This window comes from Typopeltis vanoorti, chromosome 4 (genome assembly GCF_054136105.1).
Source record: "Typopeltis vanoorti isolate ZY-2024b chromosome 4, IOZ_Tvanoo_1.0, whole genome shotgun sequence".
Classification (NCBI taxonomy): domain Eukaryota; kingdom Metazoa; phylum Arthropoda; class Arachnida; order Uropygi; family Thelyphonidae; genus Typopeltis; species Typopeltis vanoorti.
Genome location: NC_143552.1, coordinates 116407385 through 116425776, shown reverse-complemented (window position 1 = coordinate 116425776; position 18392 = coordinate 116407385). Strand labels below are relative to the sequence as shown.

At 34.5% G+C, this 18392-nt stretch overlaps 1 protein-coding gene across 1 annotated transcript in view; it reads left to right on the top strand.

Annotated features, from left to right (window-relative positions):
• Window positions 1-18392, top strand: part of LOC150107629 (neprilysin-1-like) — a 221563-nt gene that overhangs the window by 183793 nt on the left and 19378 nt on the right. Inside the window, exon 7 of the mRNA XM_090392143.1 lies at window positions 3704-3781. Within this exon, the coding sequence (XP_090248269.1) occupies window positions 3704-3781 (78 nt within the window). The remainder of the gene's footprint in view (window positions 1-3703; window positions 3782-18392) is intronic.

Sequence of the window (18392 nt, the reverse complement as noted above, 5' to 3'; positions counted from 1 at the left end):
CTCTCCTACTGTTTCCATTTTCTCCACTTCTAGCACTTCCATATCCCTCTCTCATTCTGTCTCTCCTATTACTGTTTCCATCCGCTCGTCTTCTAGCATTCCCATACCTCTCTCTCATTCCATCTCTTGTACCGTTTCCATTCTCTCCTCTTCTAGCACTTCCATATCTCTCTCTCATTCCGTCTCTCCTACTGTTTCCATCCTCTCGTCTGCTAGCATTCCCATACCTCTCTCTCATTCCTTGTCTTCTACTGTTTCCATTCTCTCCTCTTCTAGCACCCCCATACCTCTCACTCATACTCCCTAAATTCTCTCTCTCTCCTACTCTGATTCGCCTTGCATTTATCTCTTCCATTCTCCTAATCTTATCTTTCATACTTCTGCTCTCATTCACAAGACATTCCAACTCCTCTTTCAACTCATCTATATCATTTATTTACGTTGTACTTTAAGAAAAAAGTACAACGTAAATAAATGAAACATTTTATTAATTTAAACAAAAATACACTAATTATGCTTACATCCCTTTTAATTATTTAATTAAACGATATTTTTCCATTGAATGAATATTTTTTGTCAATATATCATTTTCTAACAATATATTGGAAATTTCGGAGCAAGAAATATCCTTCATATTGAATTTTACGGGAAGTGCTGCAGCTAGAGTATCAACATTCAATCTTGATTTCTCACATGTCCAAAAATCATTACCAATTGAAAAAACTCTTTCAACTGCTGCATTAGTTCCATATTTCCACCCATCTTTTATCAATTTCAACATGTTGATTTTCCCATTCTTCTAATTTATCAGAATTTAAATATACATTCAGTCTTCTAATTTCTTCAAACAGACAATTGTCATCGATTTTAATATCAGGCATTTCTTTCGATAAAAACTCAACACAATTATCAATATCTGCCCAATTTACTTGTGATGAAGTCAAAAAACACCATTGAAAACTGTTATTTCCTGTGATATTTATTTCAGACCATTCTTCGACATAATGGAAACATGTTTGGTAAAAATTCTGCACTTCTTTGGTAAACTTTTCCGTTATGTCCGGATTTGATTCCTCTAAGTTTGACAATTTTCTTTTTATTATTAAAGGAATAAATTTTTCTTCAAATCGTGATTTATATTGAAGGACAAAATCGTTCAAAATAAGACTAACTTCTGTAGCTGAAATATGTTCACCTTCAATCTTTTGAATCGTTTTGTGGAAAATAGATGCCTGATTATGTACAAAATACATTAATATCTCCGATAATTCATAATTGAAAAAAGATTCCAGAATTTTTGGACATTTGTCTAAACTTAAAAAATATGAACGGAGAGGCTCAAATAATTGTAAAACACGCTCTATAGCAGGTGTTAGAGCGAGCCATCTAACTTTTGAATATCCTAAAAGTTTTTTGTATTCAACATTTGTGTCTTCACAAAATTGTTTTAAAGTAGCCACACGAACAGTAAAACGACTAAAATACAAATAAATTGTCGTTATTATTATTTCTACATCAATTGGCATGGCACATGACGCTGTGTTGATTGCATTTGACAAAATATGTGCATTACAACCTATTCCTAGTATTTTCTTTTGGAGTAAATCTTGTAATTTTACATAGACATTATTCACTCCTTTGCGTCTTCGCCCACCAAAATTTGTGTTTGTATTATCAGCTGTTAGTGCAACAATTTTAGATTTCAAATTGTTTTCATTTATTACTCTGCATAGGTGGTTTGACAAAATTTCAGCAGTTTCGCCCTCAATGGATTCTAAATTTAAAATTTTTACTTGAATGCCCTTGATAACATTATAATACCTTACTAGTATTGGATTCAATTTGGTTTCATTATGATATGAAGCATCAGATAACACCGTTACAAATGCTGCATTTTTCAAGTCTTCTGCAAGTATTTTATCACAGTAATTTTTAAATACCGATTTAATAATAGCCTCACATTTTGTCCTGGCACATGAAAATTTAGCATTGTGAAAGTTTTTCAATAATTTGGTTGTTATTATTACTATTATTATTACAATCTCTTATTACCCTTTTTCTCTGTATTGCATGCTTAATCTCTTTATTCATCCATCTCACACCTACCTTATTTAACCTTCTCACCCATGGTATACATTTAGACATTGCATCTACTAAGTAGTTTTTGAAAATCCCCCAAGCTGCATTGATCTCTTTTCCAGCTAACTCCTCATTCCATGCTACACCTGTAAGCTGTCTCCTGAGCTCTTCATAATCATCCACCTTGTAGTTCCACATACACCCTTTTTTCACAGGGGTCCTTGCACTGCTGGTAACCACCCAGGTAATCACCTCATGGTCACTTTCACCAACTGGTGGATGATTTGACACCTCATTGATAATTACATCCTCTGATGAGATGACCAAATCCAAGACACTTAATCCTCATGTGCCCTCTGTTACATACTGTCTTAGATAGTAATCCCTCAAAAACTTAAGAAACTCATTTTCTTTACTTCCAGTTGCTACTCATCATTCCAGTCTATATTGCCATAATTAAAATCACCCATAATGATCAACCTTTTCTTATTTGCTTGGCTTATTTGACTATACATTTCACTGTCACCACCATCCACATTACCAGGTCTATAACAACTTCCCACCAAGTATTTAATTCTATTCACCTCTATCTCACACCATACTGCCTCAAAACCACTGGCCCTATTTCCCTCTTGCATCTCTACCTTGTATGGACATAACTCTTTCTCTATCATCAACAATCCATACTACGAAAACTTTGTGAATTATGGTATGAAATGAAAATGTTCCCTCCATTACAGCTAACTGTTTTTCATCTCCAGAATAATTAGACGTTTTAAAAAAATAGGTTACTTTACTACTGGAAGCTGATGCATCTAATGATTGCTTATGTTTGTTGGTGTTCAAGTGTTTCGTTATAGCTGCTCTGCCTCCAACTGCAATACAAAATTCTCCTCTGCAAATATTGCAGAAAACAATGTTGTCTCTCTTTGATATGAGGAGTGGAAATTCCTTTTTCAATTGATCGTTGAAATGGCATTTCCTCTTTCTTGATTTTTCCATCCCTTAAATGAAATTAAAAATTATAAATAAAATATAGAGCCACACGAACGATGCAAGCACATTATGAATAAATAAAATTAATAATTAAAACTAAAACTTTAATAACAAAAGCGATAAAACTTTACTAAATCTATATTTAAATTATTTTACACTTGTGTTGAAAACAGGGTTGTATAAAATTGAATTATTGAATTAATAAAACGTGAATTGTACTTACCTGAGTATAATATTCACTGCGAAAGAAATAATTTCATAATTCCGTTAGAAATAAACACGAAGTATAATATAGAGATAAAGTAAACAAAGTGAAGTGCGCAATGGTGCAAGACAAGGGCGAGACACGTGAAGTTCTCCTATGTCCTGCGCATGCGTTTCATAATCGTGTCTTTCCGAACTGTACCGTCACATGATGCGTAACAGTTCGGCGCGGCATCTCTGAATAAGAGATTAACAGATTAGTTTTAAAATATCGAAAAGGAGGACACTTTTCGAGAAAGTACAGAACGTACAAAAGAAGGACTGTCCTCCCTAAAGGAGGACGATTGGTCACCTTATTAGTAGAGATGATTTATTGATATTCTTATATAATTATTATTCACGTTTTTATTTTATTTTATTTTAGCTAGCTTCTGTGAGAGAAGAGATTGGATACCCTAGATACTTACTAGAGACTGAACATGTAGAAAGCTTTTATGCAAGGGTATGTAGTAAGGCCATTTACATATAAAGAATACATTAAAAGTCTGATTATTTTCTGTAACCATAGACAATCATAAATGTATGTAACTTCATTTATCTATGTTGGAAGTTTATTTTGCACTTGATTAGACTATAATAAATTTAGTTTAATCCTTTTATCCAAGTGTAAGCAAACAAAGTTTGTACCTGAAAATATCTTCAGGACTGAGGTAAGGTGGTGCAACACCAAACAAACTTTGTTTGCTTACACCTGGATAAAAGGATTAAACTAAATTTATTCAAGTATCTATGTTCATTTATGTTTTATTAGTTATTTTTTATTTTTTTAAATCTGATCCACAAACACAAAAAATTGCAATACCTGTAACATAAGAGTGCCAGGTATGGACAGTTTGTTACAAAAAAATAACATGGTTTTATATAGGTATTATTTCTGGGAAAATTCTCATATTACTCCTCTTAAAAACTATTATTTTTACGGCTATTTTTGCCTGTTTTCGTTTAGGAGTGTCCCTTATTTTCGGGGATGACGATAGCATGATAGAAACAGCTTGCACCCTGTTAATGCTCACCCCGGCCCTGATTCCCATAAAACCCTTCCCCAAAGAAGCGCCCTTAAATATAATAATATATATATATGTATGTATATTATTTTGAGAAAAACCCAGGTTTTCAAATTAATTTCCCACCTTGCCTCAACTCCCCACACACACGTTTCCACCCACCCCCTTTTTAACAGCCTAACAGCAGAAGTATGCAGAGCGAAGACAACCTAGCATCCAAACAAGGTATGTGCAAAATTTCTTCCTCTACTAGTCTGCATATATTTATCTTTAAAATACGTCTGTAATGCCCTAAGAATTCTTGAGTAAAAAGCCAATGTTTTTAAAATAAGGGACACTCCTAAACGAAACAGTCAAAAATCGCCGTAAAAATAATAAACATGGTTTTATGTTTCTGAAATGCTTTAATCGGTTCTTGTGGGAAAATAGTATGAGATTCCATGTTCTGAAGAACAGAATAGGTTGTAAATTATACTAAGCATAAAATCATATTCTTGTTTTAATCCTTGACTCAAGGGTAAGCATACAAATGCATGTGAAGAATCTTCACAACTTGGCTACTTACACACAGAGGAACACTGACTTCATGCCTCAGTATTTCACAATGTGCAGAACAGTTTCTCTTGGATATGTTTATATTAAAACTGCAACCCCACTCCTTTGTCAAAATCAAAATTCTATTCAAATATTCCTCAAGAGAATTAACATCAGTAGTGCTACTTATAATTCTTCCCAACTTTGCATCATCAGCAAACAGGTGGAGATCCCCAGTCAGACCATATGATATTTACAAGTTAAGCAATAGGGTCCCAAGAACAGAACCCTCAGGCATACCACTGATAACCCTCTTTTTTTTTTCTTTTTTTTTTTTTTTGAGACTGTTTTATCATACACAGCTTGCTGGTGTCATTCAGCGAACCAGTCTCCAATCCATCTAACCAATATACTATCTTCTATTCCTATTGACTACAGCTTGTACATCAACTTATCTGTGATAGTCTATCAATTGCTTTCATAAAGCCGAAGAATTTCACAGTATATGATTCTCTCTTATCTAACACACTCGTCACCTTATCATAAAATGCAAGTAAATTGTTTAAACAAGACCTACCTTTTACAAATCCATACTGGCCATCATAAACAATGCTATTCCCATCAACCCAATCCTGTATTTTATTCCTAACCAATCTCTCCAAAACCTTGATTACAACTGCAGTTATACAGATGTAGACTGTTCTGTAATTGGAAACTTCTATCCTAGAACCATGCTTATGGAGTGGTACTATTTTGTCTTCTTTCCACTCCTTAGAAATCCTACCCACTGCAAGACTTTCGTTAAACAATCAGATGAAGGGCATATCTAAGTGTTGTGCACATTCCTTAAGAATACATGGTGATATGTCATCCATTCCCACAGCCTTATTAACATCCAACCAACTCAACACCTCATATACCTTTAATTCTTTCACTTCCAATTTTCCTAATACTTGCCTTCTTTCTATATATTGCATGGCATCATTTATACAATATGATATACACTGATAAAGTGCTTGTTCAATAATTTCACTGTATCCTTTGCACTGTCACTCTGCTGCCATAACTATACACTACTGTCAACCTCCCATAATAATTCTTTCTTTTTCTTTCTCTTTTCTTTCTTTGCCATGCTTGTCACATTCCTAGCCAGGGCCGGCGGAAGCAGGCATGCAGTGCATGCAGGCAGCACTACAAAGGGGCGCCGCCGTCGGGGCACGGTTCATAAGTTCATTTTTAAGAAACAAAATTTTTATCATAAAAACAAAAAATTCTTAGAATGATCAATATTAAAATAAATAAGGCCAGATATACGGAATAAAAATTTAAAAAAATTGTATGTTGCCGCCACTTTGATCAGCCGGCTGTTTACAATTTTGCAGTGAGAGCAAGCTAAATGCTTACCTGCAGAATGTTGTATACTGCAGTCTATCTAAAGTGAAACGGTGAACAGTTTTTATGCACAGAAACGAATTTTCGTACAAAACATTTATTGCTAGGTAACCAGTCATATGGTATGCATCTCAGTAGGCTACTGACAGTAGCGCAGTGCGGACTATTATTTCGTCTCTGTGTTGTGTTGTGTAATATGGTAATCATCTCAGTAGGCTACTGACAGTAGCACAGTGTGGGCTATTATTTCGTCTCTCTGTCATGTTTTGTAATAATTTCTTGTGGGTATAAAATAGAAATGGAATCAAAAATTTAAAAAAAAGTTATCTGGGGCACAAAATCGTAAGTGTCATGCTACGAAAAAAGCAGATATTAAGAAACAAACTAAGACTCTTAATAAATTTGTTACAATATTAAAACATTCTGATGCACGTTATAACCAACTCGATACATCAGAAATCAGAGTTGAAGAACCGTGCACATCATCCAGTTTGCATGAAAGTACTATTGCAACTATTGAACAAGATGACAAGACGCATGATTTAAGTGGAAAACAGTTAGGAGAAGATATTTAGGTGCAGTTGACCAAGAAACTAACACATTGTTAGTCGCTGTAAATTTAGAAGATCCAGGTGAATGGGGAAATGTTGATGAAAAATCACGAGTTGTTTTAATTGAAATGGGGCCTGTTCAAAGGAAAAATATAATTACTTAAATATAAAGAGCCAATAGGCTTCATTTCGGCAATGTAACATTATTTAAATTAAGGGGATATTAAATCCCACATTGTTTCAAAACCAAATAAGAAATTCAAAGATCGGAATCAAAGAGTTTCATGCCGAATATAGTAAACTATAAAAATATCGGCGAATACTAGCGTAAGCCAAAGAACGTAGTCCAACATTAGGGCAACTCGTTGCAAAGGTGCGGAAAGTTTTCTGATCGCTATTCTTAGTATTTCCCATAATGTAAAACCCATCTCCTAGGTCCTAGGAGATGTATGATGTTATACATTATACATCTGCAGACGTGGACTGCAGAGTTTGGTGGATAGAAGAAGGAGAGGTGATATGATTGAGACTTTTTAAACTGTTGAAAGGTGGTTACAGGGTTGACACTGGGGAGTTCTTTCGCTTGGTTGAACAGCAGGAAGGAGTGATGACAAGAGGCCATCCTTAGAAGTTCCAAAAGGGCACTGTGAGCAAGAGGGTGAGGAGTGGTTTCTTTGCATGGAGGGTGGTTGAACTGTGGAATGCATTGCCTGATGGAGTGGTGAGAGCGAGAACGGTCAATGAGTTTAAGGAGTGGTATGATAGACTATGTGTTTCTTAGGGGGGACCTCCCCTCGATGAGTCTTTTGACTCCATGGAGGTCTGAATAATAATAATAATAATTATGGTGGAAGGTCACTAACCAGACCGTTTTGACCATTATTGAGGACTCATCAGCGAGTAGGTAGACCAAAGTACTTGATGGTAGAACTTCATAAAAAAAAATATATATATATATATATCTATATAATATATCCCAGAGATACATATGGTCATAAATTTGGCGACACGTATTATAATAGAAAAAATGGAAAACTGGGAGCTTGTGCCAAGAATATGGCTCATTTATTCCGAAACTTTAAATTCTGTTTTTTGCTTTTGTTGCAAACCTTTTGCACCTTCTGGATCAAGTAGTCTTGTAGAAGATTATAACGATTGGAGAAATGTAAGTACAACTTTGCAGAGCCATGAGACTAGTTTTACTTACATGAAAAATTTCTTAAAATGGAAGGAACTTGATAAATATTTAAAAAACAAAACTACTATTGATTGCCAGACTCGAAGCATGAATGAAATGGAAAAGAAACATTGGACGAGTGTTTTAGAATGCTTGATTGAAATTATAAAATTCCTTTGTAGCCAAAATTTAGCTTTTCGGGATCATCTGATAAATATGAAATGTTTCATAAACATTTATGAAAGGAATAATGGCAATTTTTTAAAATTAGTTGATCTAATTGCGAAGTTTGATCCCGTTATGGAAAATCATTTTGAAAGGGCCCTACAACGAAACAATAGAGTACACTATTTGAGTAAAGACAGTCAAAATAATATATTGGAAACTTTAAGTAACGCAATCAGGGATACAATTTTATTATCAATTTGAAGATCTAAATATTATTCCATAATTTTAGACTGCACACCTGATGCAAGTAAAACAGAACAAATGGCCATTATTATTCACTTTGTTTCCTGTGACAATGGAATTGTCAAGATCAGAGAAGACCTTTTAGGTTTTGCAGATATATCAGATTCCACAGGATGTGGTTTATGTGCAACAATAGTGGAACAACTGGGAAAAATGGAATATTACCATTGAAGACATGCGAGGTCAAGGGTATGACAATGGGGCAAATATGAAAGGGAAAAAATATGGGCTCCAAAATTTGCTTTTGAACAAAAATCCTCGAGCTTTTAACGTGCCATGTGCTGCTCATACTCTAAATTTAATCATTAACGATGCAGATACAATTAGTTTCATTGCAATTATTGAAGAAATATACAGTTTCTTTACATTCTCTTACAAACGTTGGGCAATCTTTAAAACTTCGTAAAAAAAAATTAACATTTAAACAACCATCAGAAACGTAATGGGAAAGTGAAATTAATGCAATCCACCCTCTACGATATCAGTTAGGAGAAATTTACGATACGCTTTTTGAAATGTTAATAATGAAAATTTTAATAAAGAACCCCAACATGAAGCACAAACATTCTGTGCTAAAATAAAGGACTACAAATTTATTTGCTCTCTTATAACTTGGCATGATTTACTTAACAGAATAAAGCCTGTGAGTACAATGCTTCAAGACAAAAATATGAACATTACACTTGCTTTAGAATCTATTGAAAACTTGAAAATATTCTTACAAGGGTATCGATCAGATACAAATTTTAAAGAAGATCTAAAAACTGCAAAAGAACTGAGTGAAGAGGTGGATGGAGAACAAGAATTTAAAACTGGTACGGAAGTTCGATGACGAAAGACGACACGACATTTGACTACGAGCATCATGACGAAATGCCACAGTCACCAGAAGATAAATTTAGAGTGAATGTGTTTTATACACTTCTAGACATTGCAATGTGTTCGTTATTAGAACGTTTTGAACAACTAAAAACATATTATAATAATTTCAATTTCTTATGTAGATTACTACAAATTAATAACGAAGATTTACGAAAAAATTGTGACGATTTAGAGATTCTCTTGAAGCACTGAGAATAAAGACGTAAATGCAAGAACTATATGACGAGTTATGTGCTTTCCAGGATATTTTTTGGAAGGATAATTTAAATATTCAAAACCCTTTCGATGTACTTAATTTTATTGTCCAATAATTTATCTATCCCTAACTTTTCAATTGCTATAAGAATACTATTTACCTTACCTGTTAGTGTAGTGAGCAGTGAACGTTCCTTTTCCAAGTTGAAATTGATTAAAACCTATTTAAGAACATCATATAAAAGGCTTGTTAGTTTGGCGTTAATAGCTATTGAAAATGATACATGTGCAGAATTAGACGTTAAGACCATTGTTTCTAATTTTGTGAATATGAAATCAAAAACCCTAAAATTTTAATTAAGAAAATTTCAATTATATTTATGTAATTTAATTTATTTTCTGTTATTCTGTAAAGATGTTATTTTTTGAATACTTATATTAAATATTCTAATTATTCTGAATTCTTTTCCTATTTTCCAATCTATCTTGAGTTTCTTTTTTTTTCCTAAAAGATAGTTCCACTTATAAAAATTATTAAAAAATTTTTACAAGTTACTAAGAATTTAGTAACTTGTAAAATGCAAGAATTTTTTAAACTTTAGATCAAATAAATTTTAACTTTAATTAAAATTCATTTTAATTTTGTTAGCGATTCGGGTAGGTTTATCAAAATTTGCTTTAACTTTTGATAATTTTTTGAATATTCGGATTAACGATTTTTAACGATTATCCTGCCTAGTCAACACCCCTAGTTTGTTACATTTAGCGAACCAATGTGTGGCTGTTCTGTCAAAATTTATTTAAGAAATTTGAAATAATTTAAATTTTTATTATCGTAAAAGAACCACACACATCCAGATTGTTAAAGAGGCTCTTAGATGGAAATTGGATGCGGGCGGCAAAGACCCTAGTGCCGGTTCTGTTCCTAGCCTACGTTTTATACTCTTGTTTTGTACTTCCTCCACAGTCTTTTCTTTGCCAACACAGCTTGCTTGATTTTACTGTTCATCCATTTCATCCTACTCTAGTTACTCGCTTAACCTAAGGTCAAGCGAGTAAATAGAGTAGGATGAAATTGCCATTATACATTGCTTGTGTCACATACTGTCTTATAAATTTCTATACACTGTCACATCTTTTCTGCACAGCTTATCTACCCAACATATTGATGCTAATTAACTACAGAGCTTCCCATAATCACATGCCTTATACTTCCACATATATCTGTTTTTGGCAGTAACCTTCTCTTTTTTCACCACTCCCAAAACAAGTACCTCATAATCACTCTCACCAACTGGTGGCAGTGTTAATACCTCAACTTGTGGATTTATCACCAAATCCAAAATATAGTCTCTAGTAGTTTCGGTCACATGCTGTTTAAGATATTTATCTATAAGAAATTCAACAAACTCACTCTCCTTGTTCCTGTACACTATCTCCTCCTTTCATTGTATATTGGAAGGATAAGATATAATTGTATAAATAAAGTCTCCCATCAGTATCACCTTCTTTTTACATGCCCAATCAATTTGCCTAAACATTTCACAGTTAGTATTCTCTACATTCCCTTGCGTATAACAGTATCCTATTGAATATACTAGCCTGTTCATTTCAACTTCACACCACACGGATTCAATATCTGTATACATGCACTATCAACTCCCACACTTTTATTATTAGTAGTACTGGAAACTCCAAGGAGTCCTTGAACTCATCGAGGGAGGCCCTATCATCACGTCAAGAACAACTATTCAACATTCACACAGTATCATACTTTGCCTTGAACTCATTTACAGTCATGGCACCCATAACAGACTCTGGCAGCTTATTCCACTCATTCACCACTCTCCAAGTAAAAAACCTAGCTCTAACACCCTTGCTAGCCACACTCTTGCCCAGCTTCCATGGATGGCCCCTGGTCCTCCTACCACCAGTCCTATTCTCAAAAAATATCTTCTGAATTAATCTTATAGAAACCCTTTAGTAATTTGAATGTCTCAATCATATCACCCCTTTTCCGCCTATCAACCAATTTCTGCAACCCACAAATCTTCAACCTGTTCTCATAAGGTTCATTCCATAGACCTGCTATCATCTTGGTCACTCGTACGACACGAGCGATGTTGTTATCCTTTACTTTGTGGGCACAATTCCCCCCAGTCATTAACAGCACTCCCCTCCTATTTTCACTTTCCTATCCTTCCAGAAAATTATATATCCTTAGATTTCTATTCCCAGCATCACATCCTCCTTAAACAACCAACTTTAACTTATACCAATTATCTTTTGGCATACTGACTCAATCAATGCAACAAACTCGCTCTCTTATTTCAAATACTTCTTAAATTTGTGTACAAACATAACAATCTCTTTGTCTTTCATGTCATTCTACCAGCACCAACATTCTCTATTCTGCTGTACTCATTTCTCTTTGGTCTAACCATTCCTGTTTACCTGATCCTGATTTCCATTCATACTGATCTCATCCTTATCTTTGTGCATTCTATCACCTTGTGCTGCTACAACCACATCTTCAACCATATATCCATCTGCCTGCTGTTGTGCAATCCATTTAGCTGTGCTGTTCTACTTCACAAGTAGACTCTGATTGTTTGCTACATTAACTTCTTGATTCTGTGCCCTTTCAGAAAATAATAGCCTTTCCAAATGTCCAACACCAAACCCATTCAAATGCAATTCATCAACTTCAAACCATTCCAACTTTCTTTCTAATTCACGCCATAGATTTATGAACTGAATCCCCTTTGTCTCATACAACTTAACCGTCTTACTATTCATTATCTCTGCTCTCCTTCTCAATTCACTACTGTCATATCTGGGCAACATACTAATAACTTTTCCAACAACACTGTTATCCTGCTGCAACTACTTCCTCAAATCTCTATCAACATTCTTCTTTTCACCAACTAAGTAATTTGTGCCCACAAACCACTAATTTTTATGCTCTCTGTTTCCTTCTCTGTAAAATATAGTTATATTTTTTCATTGTTCCACCAGGAAAGCATGTTTGATGCACTTTATTAGTCATCACACCCCTAATTATCAAGCCCACATACAGTGATATACGTTTATCTTTTGACTTTTTCTTCATAATATTGACTTCCTACTTGTTATTCTCATCAGGCAATCTCCTCTGTACATGTTTTATTTCACTTTTCATTTTTGCTACTCTTGCCTAAGCTCTTCCACTACAGTCTTGATGCTTGTTCCCAGTTCTAATCACTTTAATCTATCAACACACTTTTCACATGCATTAATGCTTTCCTTCTTTTTGCCCTAATAGTCCACAAATCTTTGCCAATCCCAGCTGTTAAGAATTACTTCTGATTCCTAAAAAATCAAAGGTGGCAAGCAGTGAACTGTTCATTGTATAGTCAAAGTTAATTTGTCTTGGTCATCCATATATAATCATCATCATTCAAATATATTTTTTGAGTAATGTTATAATAATACCATCTGATTGTGAGAAAGGTGCAAGGGTGGAAGTATGAACAACACTTCTGTCCTTCCACTTTTTCAAGGCACTAGAATCAGAGCCGGCCCTAGGGTCTTTGCTGCCTGCATGCAATGTCTATCTAAGCGCCCCTGTAACGATCCAGGCATGTGTGGTTCTTTTACGATAATAAAAATTTAAATTATTTGAAATTTCTTAAATAAATTTTGACAGAACAGCCACACTTTGGTTCACTAAATGTAACGAACCGGGGATGTTGACTAGACAGGATAATCATTAAAAACCTGAATATTCAAAAAATTCTCAAAAGTTAAAGCAAATTTTGATAAAGCCACTTCACTTTAATTGTTGAATATAATGATACAGGGATTATAGCCTTCTCACCGACCCGAATCGCTAACAAAATTAAAATGAATTTTAATTAAAGTTAAAATTTATTTGAACTAAAGTTTAAAAAATTCTTGCATTTTCTAAATTCTTAGTAAGTTGTAACATTTTTTAATAATTTTTATAAGTGGAACTATCTTTTAGGAAAATAAAAGAATCTCAAGATAGATGAGAAAATAAGAAAAGAATTCAGAAATAATAATTAGAACATTTCATTAACATTAATATAAGTATTCAAAAAATAAAATATTTACAGAATAACAGAAAATAAATTAAATTACATAAATATACTTGAAATTTTTAAATTAAAATTTTAGGTTTCTTGCTTTTATATTCACCATTATTTCTCATTTGGTGAATATGAAAGCAAGACTTTTTTGTGACATACTTGTTCTTAAGTAGGTTTTAATCAATTTCAACTTGGAAAAGGAACGTTCACCGCTCGCTACACTAACAGGTAAGGTTAGAATAAGAATACTATTCTAGGAAAAATATTCCTGAATTGTATTCTTAAAGCACTTGAAAAGTTAGGGAAAGATAAATTATTGGACACAATAAAATTAAGAATATCGAAAGGGTTTTGAATATTTAAATTATCCTTTCGAAAAATATCCCGGAAAGCACATAACTCGTCATGTAGTTCTATTGCATTTACGTCTTTATTGTCACCGTCCTTCAAGAGAATCTCTAAATCGTCACAAATTTTTCGTAAATCTTCGTTATTAATTTGTAGTAATTATTATTAAACAAGACCTCATGGAGTCAAAGACTCATCTAGGAGGTCCTTTTATCTCACACACATCTCATCATACCGCGTCTTAAACACATTCAAACTCCTTGCAGACACCACACTCTCAGGCAAGGTATTCCAATCATTCACAACTCTGCACGAAAAAAACCTGCCTCTCAATCCCCTACTCACACCCTCTTTATACAGTTTCCAGGGATGACCTCTGGTTCTCCCCTGATCTCCCACTATTCTCTGTAGAACTTCTCCACCATTGATCCTATAACAACCCCTTACCAACTTGTAGGTCTCTATCATATCTACCCTCTTCCTTCTCTCCACTAGACTGCAAATTACATCTTTTCAATCTTTCCTCATACTCGACATTCCAGAGGTCAGAGACTACCTTAATCAGTCGCCTTTGGACCCTTTCCAACATCTCTTCATCCTTCTGAAAACCAGGTGACCAAATCTGGGCACAATAGTCCATGTGTGGCCTAATCAAAGCCTTATACAATCAAACAAGAATCTCCCTACTTCTACACGTCAGTGTCCTCCGCATCATTCCCAGAAGTCTTTGTGTTGTCTTCACAATTTTGGCGATGTGTCCCCTAAATTTTAGATACTTATCCACTATCACCCCCAGATCTCTTATTTCCTCTACTTCCAACAATATATTCTCACCAAGCATAAATTCTGCATCCCATCTTTGTTTTCCAAATTTTAAAACCTTACATTTTGCAACATTGAACTCACATCCCCATTTGCTTGCCCAATCAATCAATTTATTCAAGTCTTCTTGCAAGGCCACAACATCTTCACTACTCTTTATGGTTCGTCCCAACTTTGCATCATCTGCAAACAACTGAATATCTCCATCCAAATCTTCGCCAATATCATTAATATACAAGTCAAATAGTAATGGCCCTAAAACAGATCCCTGAGGCAATCCACTAGTGACCTTCCTTTTCCTGGATATTGCATCCCCATACACAACTTGTTGATACCTATCAGATAGCCAGTCTCCAATCCAATGCGCTAATCTAATATCCAACCCCATCTGCTCTAGTTTGACCATCAACTTCTCATGAGGTACTGTGTATCCTTCTCCTCTGTCCAAGGAAGCAGTCACTTTATTGTAATAAGTAAGTAGATTACTAAAACACGACCTCCCTTTAGCAAATCCATGCTGTCCATCAAAGATTATACCATTGTTGTCAACCCAATTCTGGATCCTAGTTCTCACAAGCTTCCCAACAACTTAACCACAACACCTGACACACAGATAGGCCTATAGTTTGATGCTTGAGTTCGATCACCTCCTTTATGAAGTGGCACAATGTTGCCCTCCTTCCACTCTTTAGGGACTTGACCAAGTGCAAGACTCGTATTAAAAAAATATGTCAAGGCAGGTGTCAACTCTCTGGCACATTCCTTCAGAATACGCGGTGATATATTATCAAGTCCCACAGCCTTATTTACATCTAGTTTACTCAACTCCCCAAACACCTCTTGCTCACTTACAGTCAGTCTCTCCTCCCCATCATCAACTGCTCTCAATCCCTCCATGAAGTCACATTCACAAGATTGAAAGATCTTTATGAACTGTTCATTAAGTATCTCCACCACACTTTCTGCAACAGCTGTCTTTATACCATTTCCTCCAATCAATGTCATCCTTCCATAATCATTCTTTCTTTTGCTGGCTACATATCGAAAGAACTCCCTAGGATTCTTTTTAGCTTCATTAGCTAACTGCTGTTCATACCTCTCTTTAGCTACTCTCACCAACCAAGTTACCCTCCTTGCCTGGTCTTTGTAGACCTCATGAAATTGTTTACTTCCACTTCTCTTATGCTGCCTCCACAATGCCCTTTTTCTCTGTATTGCATGCTTAATCTCTTTATTCATCCATCTCACACCTACCTTATTTAACCTTCTCACCCGTGGTATACATTTAGACATTGCATCCACTAAATATTTTTTGAAAATCTCCCAAGCTGCATTGATCTCTTTTCCAGCTAACTCCTCATTCCATGCTACACCAGCAAGCTGTCTCCTGAGCACTATAATCACCCCCCCCCCCTCGTAGTTCCACATATACCCTTTTTTCACAGTGGTCCTTGCACTGCTGGCAACCACCCAAGTAATCACCTCATGGTCACTTTCACCAATTGGTGGATGATTTGATACCTCATTGATAATTACATCCTCCGATTTACATCGTAATTATCAATGAGGTATCAAATGAGTAATCTATATAAGAAATTTAAATTATCATAATATGTTTTTAGTTGTTCAAAACGCTCTATTAACAAACTCATTGCAACGTCTAGAAGTGTATAAAACACATTCACTCTACATTTATCTTCTGGCGATTGTGGCATTTCGTCATGATGCTTGTAGTCAAATTGTCGTATCTTCTTTTGTCGTCGAACTTCCGTACCAGTTTTAAATTCTTGTTCTCCATCCACCTCTTCACTCAGTTCTTTTGCCGTTTTTAGATCTTCTTTAAAATTTGTATCTGATCGATACCCTTGTAAGAATATTTTCAAGTTTTCCATAGATTCTAAAGCAAGTGTAATGTTCATATTTTTGTCTTGAAGCATTTTACTCACAAGCTTTATTCTGTTAAGTAAATCATGCCAAATTATAATAGAACAAATAAATTTGTAGTCCTTCATTTTAGCACATAATGTTTGTGCTTCATGCTGAGTTTCTTTATTAAAATTTTCATTATTTAACATTTCAAAAAGTGCATTGTAAATTTCTAATAACTAATATTGTAGAGAGCGGACTGCATTCATTTTATTTTCCCATAGCGTTTTTGATGGCTGTTTAAATGTTAAATTTTTTACGAAGTTTAAAAGGATTGCCTAATGTTTGTAAGAGAATAAAAAAAATATATATTTCTTGAATAATTGCAAAGAAACTAATTGTATCTGCATTCACACTGGCTGCATCGTTAATGATTAAATTTAGAGTATGAGCAGCACATGGCACGTTAAAAGTTCGAGGATTTTTGTTCAAAAGCAAATTTTGCAGCCCATATTTTTTCCCTTTCATATTTGCCCCATTGTCATACCCTTGACCTTGCATGTCTTCAATCGTAATATTCCATTTTTCCCAGTTGTTCCACTATTGTTGCACATAAACCACGTCCTGTGGAATCTGATATATCTGCAAAACCTAAAAGGTCTTCTCTGATCTTGACAATTCCATTGTCACAGGAAACAAAGTGAATAATAATGGCCATTTGTTCTATTTTACTTGCATCAGGTGTGCAGTCTAAAATTATGGAATAATATTTAGATTTTCGAATTGATAATAAAATTGTATCCCTGATTGCATTACTTGAAGTTCTGTTGTTTCATTGTAGGGCCCTTTCAACATGCTTTTCCATAATGGAATCAAACTTCCCAAACAGTTCGACTAATTTTAAAAAATTGCCGTTATTCCTTTCATATTATTTATCAGATGATCTGTGAAAAGCTAAATTTTGGCTACCAAGGAATTTTATAATTTCAATCAAGCATTCTAAAACACACGTCCAATGTTTCTTTTCCATTTCATACATGCTTTGAGTCTGGCAATCAATAGTAGTTTTGTTTTTTAAATTTTTATCAAGTTCCTTCCATTTTAAGAAATTTTTCATGTGAGCTAAACTAGTCTCATGTCTATGCAAAGTTGTACTTGCATTTCTTTTCATTTGCCCCATTCATTTGCCCATCTGTCTAGTTTATTCAAATCCTCTTGCAGGGTGCCATATCTGCACTATTACTAATAACCCTTCCCAGCTTCACTGCAAACAACTGAATATCCCCTTGCAATCCATTAACAATGTCATTGATATACAGGTTAAACAATACAAGTCACAGTACTGAGCCCTGTGGAACCCCACTTGTAACCTTCTGCTTCCTTGATATTGCCCCACCATACATAACTCTCTGATACCTATCAGACAGCCAATCCTGAATCCAGTTGACTAACCTGGCATCTAAACTAGGGTTTCCGTTTGTCCTGTTTTTTTATAAAAATGTCCCGAGTTAATTCCAAAAGTCCCGCTTTTTTAAGTATCCTTCAGGAAAAAATGGGTAAACAGATTTTATCTCGTTTTTAGTACCAATTTCTATTACAATGTTGATAACAATAAATGTTATTTATTTATTATTTATAATAATAATCTTTAGTTTTATAAATAATATAACTAACTAATAGTAACTGATGGTAACGTTCTTTTTTCCCATGCCTCTGTTAT